We start from the raw sequence: 17,047 nt of genomic DNA on the forward strand, positions 1-17,047 counted from the left end.
TAAAATAAGTTGTTATATCATTTAAAAAATGTTAGCTCATTGCTCCATTAGACGTATAAATAAAGGGAATTGATGGAAGTTGGTGGAGGGACCAATAACATCATCTTAAAAACTTTAAAGATAAATAGCTCTTTGAAATTTTAGGGATTAAAGCTTTCGGTTGTTAAATTTTATGGACTAACAATGTATTTTGGACAATTAAATTTTATTATTTTACCAATATTTGAACAAAAATTGCTTAATATAGTTGTAATTTCTACAAAATTAGTAATGAGCTACCAAAAAATCATCAGCCTAGCACTTTATTTTTTTATTTTTTAAGTCTCCTACCTTCAAAATTAATAGACAATATAAGATTTTAGAAAAGTTACACTAAAAACGCTATAGAAAATATTCACCTAAAATCAAAATATAAAAAATCTAAAGACATTATAATTTCACAGCCAATTCACAACATTCTGAAGTTTTTACCTGTGATTGGTGCACAATAAATATCCATGATGATCTTATGGGTAAGTATTGTAATTCAATAATAAATTGATAACGAAACATGTAAAACATATATATATATATATATATATATATTTTAATTCTATAGTTATAATTGTGAGGAAGATTTAAACTTTGGATGCTATACGAAATTAGATGTGGATTTGGGTTTTTACTTAAGAGCATTTGTATTAGACAATGCAAAATAGAAAAATTGCTCAATTTTATCCATCTAAGCTCCAAAATCACCCACATTAATTAAGTTAAAGAAGTATAAATTTGTAAAATTGTTACAATAACCGTGTAAATTTATACTGGTATTATTCTTTTTACATTTTATTTTTTATTATTTATTTACATATCTCAAGGATAAAAGAAGAGACTGAATTGTGATTGTTGTGTATGAAAAAAAAACTTGAAAAAAATCAAAATATTGCTCTTTTAATAAAATAAAGTTTAAAATAAATAATCTGACGTAATTATTTTTCAAAAATGATATAGAAGAAGTAAAATTTTATGCTAAAATAAATATAAATTTTGCGAATATTCTAAGGGAGTAAAATAATACAGGGGGTTGCAACTAAACTATCCTGCATCGCACACAAACACAAAAATATTATTGCTACAAACCAATCAAATTTCTCCAATCTCCACACCAATCACTCCGTGGATAACCCAATAAAACTCTTCCAATCTTCCTTGGAAACAATAAAATAATCCCTGGAAATAACAATTTTACAGAAATGGTGTAATACAAAACAAACACACACAGTCACTCACTGAATCACTATTCTTCCAAATCCAAAACTCCAAAAAAAAAAAAAAAAAACAAAATCCCTCAATGGAAGAGAAACGCCGCGAAGCCGGTACGCAACCGGCTGCCGGGGCAGCCGATTCGCCGGCTTCAGCTGAGCCGATCTCCTCTTCGCGGCGGAGAGCCGGGGCACATAAACGAAAAGCTAGCAACCTCGGTGGCAGCGGCGCGTCGAACTCTCCCTCTTCGTCGACGCCGTCGAAGCGCGTGACTCGCGAGAAGGCGTCGCTCTCTCACTCTCACCACCACCACTCTCCGATCCACAATGGCCCGTTGACTAGGGCCGCGCGCCAGGGCCCTAGCCACCTCGGTTCCGCCTCAGCGGCTTCGTTGGCCGGGGCGGCGGTGGGGAGAGAGAAGACGAAGGAGCTGGCGCTGGCGGCTCAGGCTGAAGCGATGGAGCGGCGTAAAGAGATTGAGTTGGAAGCTTTGGAGGCATCGATGGAAGCTGATTTCGAAGCTATCAGATCTCGTGGCACAAATGCTCATGTGGTTCCCAGTCATTGCGGTGAGTTTCAGTTCCAAGCCCTAATTTTTTTACGTTTTCGTGGAAAGTTTATTGTTTGGCTGTTTGGCCGCTGAGAAAATAGATGAATATAGAGGAAAATGTACATTTTAAATTGTGTGTATATTTTGAATTGTGATAAAGTGAAGAAATGCACCTTAGTTATGCAATTGTTTCAATTTCTCGGAAAATTTGTTTGAATTTGTTATTGAAATGCTAATGCTAGGCTCTAATTAAGTAGTTTTTATAAAAGAGTTGCTTGTACACTGATTGGTTGCCTAGAAATGTCAGGGAGGGAAAAGAAAATGAGGTTTAGAATTTCATGATTTTGTCTCAGTGAGACTGCATTAAGTTCAAATTTGTCTTTTGGGCTTTGAAAGTTATAATTCTGGGATATTTGGAAAAAGAAATTATAATGAATTCCTATCTCAAGTGTGTATAGTTAATTATTTATTTATTTAGATTTCGGGATCTGAATAAGAGGTAAAGATGGAAATATGTTGAGGTTGTGTGATTTAAAGCAGGTTCAAATTTGGTCATGAGAGGGAGAATCAATTCTGTTGTTAATTAGTGAACTTCCTCCTTTTGGCTTTCAGGTTGGTTTTCGTGGACAAAAGTTCACCCTATCGAGGAGCGCATGATGCCTTCTTTCTTTAATGAAAAGTCTGAGACTCGAACTCCTGATATGTATTTGGAGATACGTAATTGGATTTTGAAGAAATTCCATTCAAATTCAAGCACACAAATTGAATTGAAGGACTTATCGGAGCTTGAAGTTGGAGACTTGGATGCAAGGCAAGAGGTGATGGAGTTTTTGGACTACTGGGGTTTGATTAATTTCCAACCTTTTCTCCCGACAGATTCTGTTGTGCCCACTGCTGATGATGATGGATCAGCTAAAAACAAGGATTCCTTGGTTGAAAAATTGTATCGCTTTGGAACATTGGAATCATGTGTTAGTGTTGTTCCGAAGACCAATCTGACAACTCCAGCTATGCCTTCTGGGCTTTTTCCAGAGTCTGCAATTGCAGAAGAGTTGGCAAGGGCTGAGGGGCCAGCAGTTGAGTACCATTGCAACTCTTGTTCTGCTGATTGCTCTCGCAAGCGCTACCATTGCCAGAAGCAGGTTTGTACTTCCACAACAGTTCAGTGTTTGCATATTGAATTGTATGGTATGCTAGTTACAGAGAAAACAAATTGCTGAACTAGATCCTCATTTGTTTTTGAGTTTCAATTCTGTGTGATGCCACCATAACTTGCTATCTAGTTGGGTTGAAGATGCATTTTTTTTTTTTTTTTTCCAATTTCAGAACCTCTTTATATATTTATTTTTGCGTTGGTGGTACTAATAGGGTAAACTAAACTAGAATCTTGTTTTCCATAAGTAATAAAGTTTTGTTGATGAAAAAATAAAACGCGTATGCTGGTTACAGAGAAAACAAATTGCTGAACTAGATCCTCATTTGTGTTTTGAGTTTCAATTCTGTGTGATGCTGCCATAACTTGCTATCTAGTTGGGTTGAAGATGCATCTCTTTTTCAATTTCAGAACCTTTTTTATGGTAAACATTTCAGAACCTCTTTATATATTTATTTATGATAAATAGAACCTCTTTATATATTTATTGTTGAGTTGGTGGTATCCATAGGGTAAACTAAACTAGAATCTTGTTTTCAGTAAGTAATAAAGTTTTGTTGATGAAAAAAAAACGCGCTTATGTACACAAGATTGTACATGAGGTGGTCTAAAGAATTACTAGAAAAACTGTTTAACTGAGAGAGAATGAATAAAACCTACAACAGAATGAGTGCAGGGGCCTTACAGGGTTGGTTTATGGAATTATATAAGAAAAGGTGTGGGATGACTTTTATACTTTTATCATCTTTAAGGTGGGGGATGGTTCTTGTATTAAATTTTGGCATGATCCATGGTGTGAGGGACTTCCTTTGAAAAATATCTTCCTAGAACTTTACTATATTGCTAGTAACAAGGATGCTTCAGTGGCTGAGTTGTTGTTCTCAGAGGCAAACTACCATTGGAATATCAGATTTACTCGACCGGTTCAAGATTGGGAGCTGGAGTTGGTTGCATCATTTATGGACTGTATTTATTCTGGATCTTGGAGAAGGAATGGGGTGGATAAAATTTGTTGGACACTCTACTTGGGGTGTTTTTGATGTTCTTTCTTATTATGGGGCCTTACAACCCCCAAATCCAGATTCTTTTCCATGGAAACTGTTGTGGAAACCAAAAGTGCCTCCAAAGGTTAGTTTCTTATTTGGGCAGAGGCTTTGGAAAAAATTTTAACCATTGATAATTTAAGGAGTTGAAAAGTGGTGGTGGTGGATTGGTGTTGTATGTGCAAGAGGAATGGGGAGATCACTGACCACTTACTCCTACACTGCCGAGTATCTCAAGAGTTGTGGAATATGGTGTGTTCACTATTTGGGGTTCATTGGGTAATGCTGCGTAGTGTCGTGGAACTTTTGGCAAGTTGGTCAAACAAGTTCAGCCGACTTAGATCTAAGGTGCTTTGGAAAATGATCCCTCATTGTCTTATGTGGGTCATTTGGAGGGAAAGGAATACACATACCTTTGATGGGAATGAAAGATCGATTCATGAGTTGAAGCTTCTCTTTTTTCAGACTTTGGTTGATTGGGCAAATGCTACGGATGTTTTTACTTTTATTTCTTTACCTGACACGCTTGATTTTTGTACTTTTATTGTTACTTAGTTTTTTCCCCTGATGCTTCTAGCACACAGCCTGTGTTTTTTGCCCTATTTTCTCTTCTTTTTTCAATGAATTTTATTACCCAAAAAAAAAAAAAAGAAGAAAAAGAAAAAAAGAATGAGTGTCACTAGAGCTTTTGTTAACCAGTGAAAGACTTCTCCAAATGCACCGCCAAGGCTTCCACCCTTAAACTGTGCATTGATTTCTCTTCTCTCTCTACAATGTCCACAAGACATAATGAGGTTAAATTCCAAACAAAAGAGGATTTTTTTTACGAAACCAATTTCTCCAACCAGCCAAAAGGTCAACAACATTCCTCGGCAATTCCCATTGAACCCCAAGCATATAGAAGACAAAGGACCTCAATGCATATGCAATATCACAATGCAACAGCAAATGATCACTGTCTTGCTACTGCACATACACATGCAACACCAGTCAACTAGGGCGATTTCTCTCTTCTTAAGATTGTCACATACTCACATGTCATAATTTTCCACTAAGTTGTCCACACAAAAATGGCAACCTGTTTTAGAGCCTTAGAACACCAAAATATCAAACAAAGAGTACTGATCCCAATTCCCAATAATTTAAGTCTCCAAGAGCTTTTCATGGTTTGCATCCCCTACCTCAAACTGCACATGATCCAAAACCTGTCCCAACCCATCTGTATACTCCTCTACAAGCTACAACCATGGGTGCCTTCGTTGATTGACGACGTTGACGCCAATCCTTCCCATACTTTAGAGCAATAACCTGTCGCCACAGATGAGTTTGTTCCTCCCTAAATGCCATGTCCATTTATCCAAAAGGGCTTGGTTGAAAGTGATTTAATTTCTTCACCCCCAATCCCCCATTTTCTATTAATAATCCAATCCACTAGATGAAGTTTAAACTCATTCATGTAGAACAGAAATCTTGCCAATGAGGTCTAGCTCATTGGCACCTCTTATAACTTCTAGGTAAGGGCGAGATCCCCCTTTATTATTCATTTTGGTAATGGATTTTCTAAGTAGGAGGCTTCATTAAGGGCTTTAGAATAGGTACTACCATACCAGAAGGGTGTGTGTCTCTCATCTCTTATTTGTTGATGATACAATTTTGTTTTGTGATGCCAAGTGCTAATGTTGAAAAAATTCTTTTTGTGAAAATGGTGCTGACTTGCTTTGAAGCAGTGATGGGTCTAAAGGTAAATCTGAGCAGGATTGAGATGGTCCCAGTTGGGGCAGAAGAATTCAAGCATCATTTGGTGGGCCGGGATACAGTTTGCACTCCTATTGTAGCCAAGCTATTTTGGGAAGATGGCTATGGTGTTTTGGGATGAAGGAGATGTGCTTTTGGAGGAGTGCAGTAGTTTGAAGTACAGTGAGGATTGGGGTGGATGGAGTACGAAATCTTTTCATGGAATTCAGGGTTGTACTTTATGGAAGAACATTAGGATGGGGTCGGATAGGTTCTTACAGTAGACTCAATTCAATGTCAGTGATGGTAGTCGGGTTTGGTTTTGGCAATCTAGTTGGTGTGGCGATCAGCCTTTGACGTTGGTTTATCCAGTCTTTTATGACTGCTCTTTTACTAAAGAAGAGTTGGTGAGATCCATGTTGGTAAGGCAAAATGTGGGGGGAAGGAGGAGTTTAGATATGATATTTTTTTGAGATTTTAATGACTGGGAGTTACATTTGGTAGCTTCCTTTCTCAACTTTCTTGAATCCACTATCCCACTTATGGAAGGGTGTGACAAAATGTATTGGCGATTGAAAAGGAGTGGAGAATTTGCCGTTAATTCATTCTATAATGCATTAAGGGGCCATGTGCATTGGCATTCCCCTGGAAGAGTATTTGGAGTGTTAAGGCCCCACGATGGGTCTCTTTCTTTGTCTGACCGTGGCCTGGGGTAAGATTCTCACTGTGATAATATCATTAAGCATGGTAATATGTTAGTAGGGTGGTGTAGTGGAGATGGTGGGTCATTTGTTATTACACTACCCTATTTCATTTAATTTGTGGAGTTTTCCCTTCAGATCTTTTGGGATTCAGTGGGTGTTACAAAAGCAAGTCATTGATTTGTTGTTTAGTTGGAGAAATTGGTCAGTAAGCATGTGTCGGACGCTTGAAAATCAGTTCTATTATGTTTGATGTGGAAAATTTGGCAGGCGTGAAATCACCATGCATTTGAGGATGTGCTTTGTTACTATGTTTATTGGTTCTTTATTTGATTGGTCTCGAGCTTGGGTTTCACAGTTTCATTAATACCATTTCCATTCTGTAATAAAATATATCTTAAAAAAGGTAATGGTTGAGGTCATGGGTTCAAGACCCATTGGGTGTGTGTGTAAATTACCAAGAAAAACTGTAGAACAGAAGTTTTAATGGACTTTGATATCAATTTTGATGTGGGATCTTTAAGAATTCAATACTAAGTTGGGGGTTTTAATGAGATTTTTAAGGGTTTTTAAAATAGGGTTTGATGTTTAAGGGTTTTGATAGTTTAAGTAATAGTAAGATTGGATCTTGAATGAGTGTGATAGCTAATTGTGTTTAAACTGTGAATGAAACTAAAAACAAAGAAAGATATACCCTAAACAATTACATCAGGATTCCAAAGAAATCACACTTAGGAAGGAGAAGGCAATCACACCTTCAGAACCTTTTTTATTTTTTGACAATCACACCCTCAAAGCTTAAAATAAACTATTGAAATTTTAATAAATTCAATTTCTCTAGGAATGTTATTGGCTGCAATAAAGTATTTATAAAGTCAATTACTAAATCCTTTCCTACAAAGGACTCCTAAAAACCAATTTCTAGAAAGTTTAGGATTACTGAATATCCTATTCCTAGAACAATTACAACTACTAATCACAAAGAAATAAGTACTTAAGAACTTCTAAACCAAATAGAGAAAAGGCTTAGAAGTTAGAACACAAAATAAGACTCATTGGCTTTTGATACAGCTGATTGTTTGTAGCCCATTCCAGAAAAAAAAGTGGAAGTTACCAAATTACCCACATTCTAGTAAAACTGATCTAGCAGCAAGTAAAGTTTCCCGTTAGTTCCATAGCTCTTACCTCAAAATTCTTCTCAACCTTTCACCATTAGGACCATTAACCCCACCAAATGCCCACTTAAAACCATCTACTATTTTACACCATTGATAGGACACCATGAACTTCCTTGAAAATACTTCAACCTTTTCCACCACCATTTTATCCCAAAAAGTAAGAATCCCTCCTTCTGTATTAACATTTAAAACTCTAAAGCTACCCAATCAACCAAAGGGCTTGCCCAAATTCTTCTTACATTACTCCCATTAGTCTCATCTATTTTAGTTTCCAGCAAAGACACTACATCATACCTCCAATTCTTCACCAGGTTCTTCACCGCCATAGTTTATCGGGGTTGTTTAAACCCCTCAAATTCCAAGACAATGAGTGGAGCATCATTGGGAATATCTTTCCACGTAGTCAAAGTGTTATTTGTCAATCTCCATTTTCATTAGTGAAACGGGCAAAAGGGAGGAAGTCAAGGTAAGTTACTAGCCCCCAACCTTGTATTACTTTTCCCCTTCGGCTACTATCAGGTCTTCAAGCATCATAATTGATGGATGAGTTCAGATTCCTCAATTCCCTCGTTCCTTTTGTAGATGTGTTACCCAGTAGCCACTCCTCTCATGCCTTTTTCAGCTTGGGATTTTTAATAATTTTCCTCAGTCTCAAACAAAGCCAAGGTTGCTCTTCAACACCCACTATGGAGAAGCCTACATATTTACTATAACCCTTTATTCACCTTAACATCCATTCAGAGAGTTTTTGTCCCAAAATTTCATCTGAATTTTTGCGTTGATGATCTTTGAGTCTTGCTTGAGTTGATTGACATTTTGAATGTATCATAGCAACACCCCCTCATGATTTAGCATTAAAAAGTCACAAACGTCATTTTGAAAATTTTCTTTAATTTTTATTTTATTTTATTTACATGGTTAACTTTTGCACTTACAAGTTTATTATGTTAACATGACTCCTGCTCCCCCCTCCCCTTCCCCATCCTCACCCTCTCCACCCCACCCTCTTCCTCTCCCTCTCCCTCTCCCTCTCCCTCCATCATCACATTCTTTCTTTCCTTTTTTGCCACCCTCACATTTTCCTACTCCCTCCCCCTTATGCTTTCCTCCACAGTTTGGGCTTTTCCCATATCCTTATCCCCCTCCACCACTGCCTTTGCCCTCCCCTCCCCCACCACCTCAGGGGTCTAACCAAGCTTTGCCTTCTAACCAAGCTTTGCCTAAACAGCCTTCCCTTGTACCTGCACCTCTAACCTCACCTTGGTCTCCCTCCATCGATACCTCTCAAAACATCCCCCCTAAACCTCAATCCTCTGTCCTTGGGGGCAGCAAGAGGTCTTTTCATATTGATGCTAAACTTTTTTCTTTTTCTTTTGATGGGGGGCGGTCTGATTCGTATGCTATATATGAGACACGTCGGAATGTTAAGAGCTCTATTTGCGTTGGACGTAGGGGCATGGAGTGGATACTTGTCTTGAAGATATACGAGATTGGGTGCCTGGCCATGCTTTGCTTTGTAAGAGATTTAGGGATAATGGGAAGTTGTTAGAGTTTTGTGGGAGATCTAACAAAGCTGGTCTGATTGTCGCTATTGCAGTATATTTTGGAGGGTCTAGGAGAGGTTGTATTATGATACCAGCAAGCTCCAATAGAGCTGGTTGGTCTTTGTTTCAAAAAGAGCTTAGGTTTTTTTGCTCTGGTGCTAAACCGGTATCCTTGGCCAAAGTTTCTGTTAGTAATGGTGGTGGAGGTGGTCAGCTTGCTGGTGGTGGTCGGAGTGGGAAGAGTTTGTCTGTGTATGGCAATTAGCAGAAAATCAGGAATTTTGAAAAAAATGGAACTAAATGGGGGTAGAACGTGATTCATGGAGATTTTTTAGAAAATGATTTAGCTAGAAATGGCAAAGGTTCAGCTTTATATGGCAGACCCATGCGGGCATTTAAGTTGACCCCTGCTGTGTTGGCTTTGAGGGTGAGCAAGCCTGAGGGAGGGAGACGTGTTGTGTCTTACCTGGGTGCTAAGGAGATAAGTTGGCCCAAGGATATTAGTGGTGGGCCAGAAGTAACAAAACAATCAGGTGGGCTTGAGGAAGCCCAACCCGTGGTGCTAGTGCCTTCACTTAAGAAGGGTAGTTTGGTTAAGCCCAGATTTTTACATGTTAAGTCAGTTGCTCAGACAACAGGGGTAATAGGCGAGAGCTCTAGAGGTTATATGTGTTGAGATTCTGAGTCGCCGGAGAGCGTAGCGGTGCTAGATTGGGTTCTCAGTGTCTCTGCCCTCATCGTCGACCCGGTCCATGATGCCTCGGTGGCTTCACCGTCGGTTAGTTTGGTGGGAACTAATGCCAATGTAGAGGTAAGTGCGACGGTGGCTTCAGTTTTTGAGCTGGAGATTGGTGGGTGCACGCCGATGGAAGATTCCGGTGCACTGGGGGCTGAAATGGTGGATCTTGACTCCGGCAAGGTGGGTTCTACTCCGGTGAGTACGGCGATGGTGTCTTCGGCACTGAAAAATGGGTCACAGTCTCTTCGTTGGCATCAGTGGGTGAAACATAATCGCTTCTCTGCTTTGTCTGAGATGGGTAATGAGATGGGTACTGAGTTTAGGGAAGAGGAAGATCGAGTTGAGGCTTCTAGTGACTACCACGAAGTGGTGGTATAGCCGAGGTCAGTGGCTTCTGCTGGTTTTAGTTTATGCCAGGTTCTGTGGCGGCTTTGTTATCTTGTTGGCATCAGTGGCTTGGGAAACATAATTCGGACATTTGGAATTTGGTTCCAAGGTGCTTAATGTGGATTGTGTGGTTGGAACGAAACTGTCATTCCTTTGAGGATAATGAGAAGACGTTGGATTAGTTGAAGGTTTTATGCCAACATAGTCTTTTGGAGTGGTCTCATTGTTGGGGTTTTACTGATTCTTCTTCTCTCTCTGAGTTTATGTCTTCCCTTAGCTTAGTTTCCTGATTTCTTGTTTTGCTGTGCTGTTTGTTCTATTATTTCTTCTTGTTCATCATCATGAACAACTTGTACTTTTCCTTATTTTCTCATCAATAATAGTTTTCTGATTATCTATCAAAAAAAAGAACTTTTGCACTTTTTCCCCCTTGGAACTTTAAATTAGAATTTGGTCCCATACTTCACAAGTTTCTAAGACCTCATTCTATCTCCTAAGTAGTCAAAGACTCAAAGCATGAACCAAAATCAATCATTTATTCTATTCTTTCTTGTAAATCCAAGAGATCCCAACAAATTTGACTACAGCCCAATGTTCAGGAGACAAAAATCAAAAGCCTTGGGTAAATAAGAGCAGGAGAAGAACTTAATAACAATAATTTTAATGGCTTGGAATCTTCAATTATTGAGCTAACCTTAAATTGTGATTTTGGAGATCTTTATATTAGTGGTATCACATTCTTGGATGTAGCAATATGCATTTGACTGTAGATTCCAAATATTTTCTTTTCAAGTTTAAACTCTTTACTCATTGTAATTCCTTCTTTTTCAGTAGAAATTATTATTATTATTATTTAAAAAAAAAAAAAAAAAAAGAACTGGAGAAGAAGGTTGTGTACCAATTGTGATTTTTGAACATGATGCAATGCCTTGAATATGCTGCATAATAGTAACAAAGCAGTTGATGATGTACATTTCTTTTAGGATGATTTCATGGAATGGAAACAAAATTAGTCATATCTGTTTGATAAAGAGAGATTTGATGTTGATTTATCATACTTATTTAATTTTGCTAAATATTAGTTTCCCTATAATGTGTACTATTTTTACTGATCACATTCATCTTTGACAGGCAGATTTTGATCTATGTACTGATTGCTTTAATAATAGAAAATTTGGAACTGGCATGTCCTCATTGGATTTTATTCTCATGGAGCCTGGTGAAGTTCCAGGGGTAAGTGGTGGGAAATGGACTGATCAAGAAACCCTCCTTCTCCTTGAAGCACTAGAACTTTATAAAGAGAACTGGAATGAGATTGCAGAGCATGTTGCCACAAAGACAAAAGCTCAATGTATATTGCATTTTCTTCAAATGCCAATTGAGGATACATTTCTTGATTGTGATGATGATATTGATGCCAGTTCCAAAGAAAATGCAGACCCAGCTTCCACCAATAATGATTCATCTGTCTCTAAAGATGCCCCTGAGACAAAGGAAAGTAAGACTGGTGCTAGTGAGGGTCAGCCCCTAACTTCCCCAATGGAAACTTCAAATACAGAAGATACAAGTGAAGTGAAGGTTGGTGAGGAAACTTCAAGACCAGAAGATGCAAGTGAAGTAAAAGTTGGTCAGGAAACTTTAAAACCAGAAGATGCCAGTGATGTGAAAGTTGACCAGGATGATGGTGAAAAGTGGGCACTGAAGGCTCTTAAGGAAGCATTTGAGGCTGTTGGTTATCCTCAAGCACCTGATAACCCACTTTCGTTTGCTGAAGTGGGAAATCCTGCCATGGCATTGGTAAGTTGAATGGTTATCATATCTGCAGAAAATTAAGACCATCTCTTAGGGTGCCTTTGGAGGGAATTTCAGTGATATACTAGTAATCTTTCTGGTCCACAACCCATGTATAATGCCTCATTGTACTATAAAAATTTCAATATTAACACTTCAAGTGCATTTTAGATAAATGAATTAATTTGAATATGATGTCCAAAACTATACATAAATACATATGTATGGATTAGATATGTGATTTTGTATATCCTCAATACCTTGCTTTGTGAATCACATTGTAAGATGTAAAACGTACCAGTCACAATTTTGCCTCCAATACTCTTGTTGTAGTACACTTATTTGAGGTTGAATCTTTTACAGGCAGTGTTCCTGTCACGGCTTGTAGGACCTGATGTTGCGATTGCTTCAGCCCACAGTTCATTAAAATCCATATCTGGAAGTTCTCCTGGCATTCAGCTGGCTGCTAGGCACTGTTTTATTTTGGAAGATCCACCAGACGACAAGAAAGAACCAGTTGGTTCTGGGAGGTGTGTTACTTTATCTGGAGCTTATTTCCTTTGGAAGTTTCTGAGTAACTTTTGATGTCATTGAGATTTTTGCTATCATGCTGAAATTGTTGACAGGGATTCTCAGGAAGATGGAAACCTGGAAGGCAGAAATGAGAAAGAGGATAAGTCTTCCTCAGTGTTGGATGATAGCGTTTTATCTAATAACCAAAATGAGAAGAAAATTGAAGATTCTGTACCGGACGAAACTCTGAATAGTGAATCCACAGGAAAAGTGGTTGCTGCAAAGAAACAAGATACTATAGCTTCTTGTGAGGATGCTGGACAACATAGTTTGGATGAAACAAGCAATTCAGAGGTGCAAAAGGACCACCAACAAAGTACTATGAAAGATTCAGGTGATTTAACATCCAAGGTGGATCTTCCACTGAGTTCTGTGAAGGAATCAGAAGTGACAGTGGAAGAGACTCCTCAACCTGCAGAGGCTGCAAAAGATGTACATTCGATTACTGATTCTCGGCCAGCAGAAAAGAAAGAAATTCAGCAATCAGTTTCATCAGATTCCGTGAGAGAGGCACCACAACCTTCGGAGGCACCAAAGGATGTAGATATGTCTGATTCTCTGCCCTTAGAAAAGCACAAGCCTGAGCAACCAGTTGGAACCAATGCAGTCGAAAAGCCTCCCCAACCTACTGAGGCTTCAACAGATGTAGACATGGCGGCTGATTCTCTGGTCCCTGAGAAGGATGAGCATCAGCAACCAGTTGCAACAAATTCAGTTGAAGAGCCCTCTCAACCTAAAGAGGCACTAAATGATGTAGTTATGGCGTCTGATTCTTTGCCCTCAGAAAAGAATGAACCTTCACTACCAGTAACATCAAATCCAGTGGTCGACAATGAAGCAAGTAAATTTCTGTGCGCGTGTGTGTGTGATAGCATAGATAAAAGGGTAGACTTATTGGCAATATTAGTCAAGAGATCTTGACAATATGGATTAGAAAAGAACACTCACTAATTTGTAGAATGAGAAGGTAGGGTAGAATATGTAGGCAACACAATGGTAATGGGCATATCATGATTCTTGAATCCTATCAAAAAACTATAGGAATTTACAAATATATCCAAATGCCTGCTACTAAGTTTGGATAATATGCTATTAAATTAGTAGATAAAAGGCATGCTTTAGTGAACATTGAAGAATTTTATCACCCTGGCAAGCTTTGGCTGCAGAAAGATGAACAAGTATCCTTGGCAGTTTGTATTGTATTTGTGATTATATTTCCTAATTTGTTATCTATTTACAGGTGAGGAACAAATTGAAGATGGTAAAAAAGTCCAACTCGAGACTACAGAGACAAAAAAAGACGATAACAAATATGATAGAGTAAAGCGTGCTGCAGTTACAGCAATCTCTGCAGCAACAGTAAAGGCAAAACTTCTGGCAAACCAGGAAGAAGACCAAATCCGACAACTTGCTGCATTTTTGATAGAAAAGCAGGTAAATCTTATAACCAAAGAAGCTCTCATTTTGCTGTTAATTGTGGATTTTGGGAGTTTTGACTTTATGTACGGTGTTTCCATTTGTTGCAGTTGCATAAGTTGGAAACCAAGTTAGGTTTCTTTAATGAGATGGAAAATGTGGTACTGAGGGTAAAGGAGCAATTGGACAGGTCAAGGCAGAGGCTTTACCATGAGCGGGCACAGATAATTGCAGCCCGGCTTGGTTTACCAGCTTCCTCATCTAGAGGTGCAATGCCACCATCATTACCTACCAACAGAATTGCTACAAACTTTGCAAATGCAGTTGCAAGGCCCCCAATGAGCATGACTGCCCAAAGGCCGCCAATGTCAAGACCCATGGGGACAGTGGCTCCCACCCCTCCAAATCCATTTACATCCAATGCAATGGCTGGAAGTTCAATACGGCCGTCCAGCTAGGATAAGCTTTCTTCAGTTGGGACAAAGTTGAATGCATGTGATAGTGTCTCATCCATTTTTGTTCCCTGATAAACTACTACAAGTATTACAAGTGAGTAGCCATTTTTGTTGTTATTATTATTTTTTAATTATTGTTAAATGTGGTCAGCTAAATACAACTTAAATCCAACTTGCAAACAGTAATTGGTTTGCAAGAGTTGAGAACTTGTATTCTGAGAGTTCAATGAGCCTATTTGCTTGGTTGATGATATATATATATATATAGAGAGAGAGAGAGAGAGAGAGAGAGAGAGAGAGAGAGAGAGAGGGCCATAAGCACTGGGACAATTCTAGGTGCAAACATAGTAACTCAGGATATGACCTGACCTCAATTTAAGATCATGTCCTTTTGATTTCTTTTGACCTTGGAGCTGATTTTTCAGCGACTGGAACCCCTAAGATGCTAGTTTCTGGACCTCTAGCATGAGTACCATGCAATTTTCAAAAAGTTTAATTAGAATTAATTTTGAATATCCTATTAATATCAGGTTTTCACCTGTTCATGTAATTGATAAGATACTTTGAAGGTAATGGGGGGATTGGATGAACGGAATGTGCAGAGTTTGATATGGGTCCATTTTAGTTCCTTTGATAGCAAAGTGCATCCTATTATATTTATTACTTATTTCATTGAAGCTAACATCATTTTATTAAAATTTTGAATTAACATCATATGGATATGTGCATAGTCATTAGTCTATGGTGTCTAGAAAAAATTTTCAAATGCTTTATTTAGATTGATAGAGAGCAAGTTAAGATGGTAGTTTCTCTGTCAAAACTAAACATGTCAACAAATATTATTAAGATTTTTGGTTTTTTTTTTTTTTGAAAGAAAATTTTTGGTATTCATTCCATTGTTTTTGTCATCATGTGCACTTTGTGTACGTATTTATCTAATTACTGATTTATTCATTTATAGAAAAAGGTTCTGGCTAATATATGATATAATAAACTTATGTCTAAGCTGGTTGTTTTTGTTGCCAGTTGGCAATAGTTTACTGATTTTCTATCTCTTTATGTTTTGTACTATTAAGTTGCTAGTATTATAGAAAGTTTGATACTGAAACTGAAAGATTGAATGCTACCATGCTTTGTTGTAGGTCTACCAAGGATTTACGGATTAGCTTTAACTCCAACAACATGAGTCATCTGCATGTTTGACGAGCATCAATTTGTCTTGCAAAATCAGCAGATGCCTTGTCCTTTACATCATAGTAAGGAAGATTTGTCCATTAGCAATTTAGCATCTTCCTTTGCTAAGCCATATTCCAACTTATCCCGTTTTTTAAGTAAACATTTTTTTTTCAGAAGGTTAAACTTCAGTAACTAACAGCTAGGATTTTGGAATTTTGGCTGATGTTAGTTATTAGTAAGGCTAGGTCTTTTTCAGTAGTATTTAAGAAATTCAACTTGTATAGGTAAATGATTGTTCCGTGCCAAATAGAATACTCTCATACTTTAAAAAAAAAAAAAAAAAATTTATATGTACTGGTGCTAATCCTGTTTGAAGAAAGTTCAATTTCCTGCTGTGTATTTTTTCCCCTCTCAATTTGGTATCTTCGCTGACCTGACTATCGATGAGAGTTGCACCCATTTGGTGGTGTCATCCCTAAAATTTGGGATTAGTTTTTTCCATTTCTTTTTATATTAAAAAAAGCTTTGATCTAAACGGTGAAATAAAAATTGCAACATCACCTGTTAAATTAGCAAACCAGCCTGAATTTCATACCAGTTAGTAACTAACATTGCTAAAATTCGTGTGTAACTAGTAAATTTTGAGATAATTTTAAATTAAATTTCTATATGAACACATCACTAGAAAAATAGCTTGATCATACTTGCTACTCCAAATAATTCAAATCAAGACGTTTGATTTTTCTACCTCATCACTCAAATAGATTATCAACTAAAATTTTAAGAATGAATTACATGTAAACAAAGCCCATTAAAGCCCAACATTGAAAAAGGACAAAGTTAATAATTAAAAGTCTCTAAAAACATTATCACTATCATGCAATATCGGGATTTTTCAGAAAATAACCACAAAACCCAAACTATTTCATTAGTTAGGAAACGTTTGAAACTAATTTGGAATATAACAACTCGAGTTCAGAGGGGACGATTTCCTGGGTTTTTTATTTTATTATTGCGAGAAATCGAGTTGAAAGAACTCGACTTCTAAGCCTGGAAATCGAGTTCAATGGACTCGGTTTCCAGGCTTTGAAACCGAGTCCCTTGCACTCGGTTTCCAGGCTTAGAAGTCGAGTCCATTGGACTCGATTTCTACTCTTTGAAGCCGAGTTCAACAAACTTGTTTTTCAGGCTTAGGAACCGAGTCCTTTGAACTCGATTTCCTTTTATAAAACTGCCACCATCAGTTCCATCAAAACAGCAGCAACAGCAGCACTCCCATCCAACAGCAGCACTCCCATCCCACAGCAGCAACATCACGTGGGCATCACAGTTCCCCCACAGCAGCTTCAGTCCCCAGCCCTCCAC

The 17,047-nt window shown here is 37.9% G+C and overlaps 1 protein-coding gene across 1 annotated transcript; it reads left to right on the plus strand.

Moving 5' to 3' along the window:
- The first annotated feature begins 1,087 nt into the window (after nt 1-1,087).
- LOC115968251 (SWI/SNF complex subunit SWI3D) lies at nt 1,088-15,998 on the plus strand. Its single transcript, XM_031087589.1, has 8 exons — nt 1,088-1,811; nt 2,405-2,934; nt 11,403-12,068; nt 12,426-12,592; nt 12,689-13,476; nt 13,876-14,069; nt 14,162-14,600; nt 15,649-15,998. Exons 1-7 carry the CDS (start codon nt 1,331-1,333, stop codon nt 14,507-14,509), a joined length of 3,174 nt encoding a protein of 1,057 aa, XP_030943449.1. The 5' UTR covers nt 1,088-1,330; the 3' UTR covers nt 14,510-14,600; nt 15,649-15,998.
- Nucleotides 15,999-17,047: the final 1,049 nt, after the last annotated feature.

Source organism: Quercus lobata, chromosome 11, assembly GCF_001633185.2.
Source record: "Quercus lobata isolate SW786 chromosome 11, ValleyOak3.0 Primary Assembly, whole genome shotgun sequence".
Classification (NCBI taxonomy): Eukaryota; Viridiplantae; Streptophyta; class Magnoliopsida; order Fagales; family Fagaceae; genus Quercus; species Quercus lobata.

Bases quoted from the DNA above. Each gene is read 5' to 3' on its own strand.
- LOC115968251 (XM_031087589.1), top strand. From the start codon at position 1,331: ATGGAAGAGAAACGCCGCGAAGCCGGTACGCAACCGGCTGCCGGGGCA. The intron at 1,812-2,404 runs GTGAGTTTCAGT...TTTGGCTTTCAG, and splicing joins TGTGGTTCCCAGTCATTGCG to GTTGGTTTTCGTGGACAAAA. The intron at 12,069-12,425 runs GTAAGTTGAATG...AATCTTTTACAG, and splicing joins GAAATCCTGCCATGGCATTG to GCAGTGTTCCTGTCACGGCT.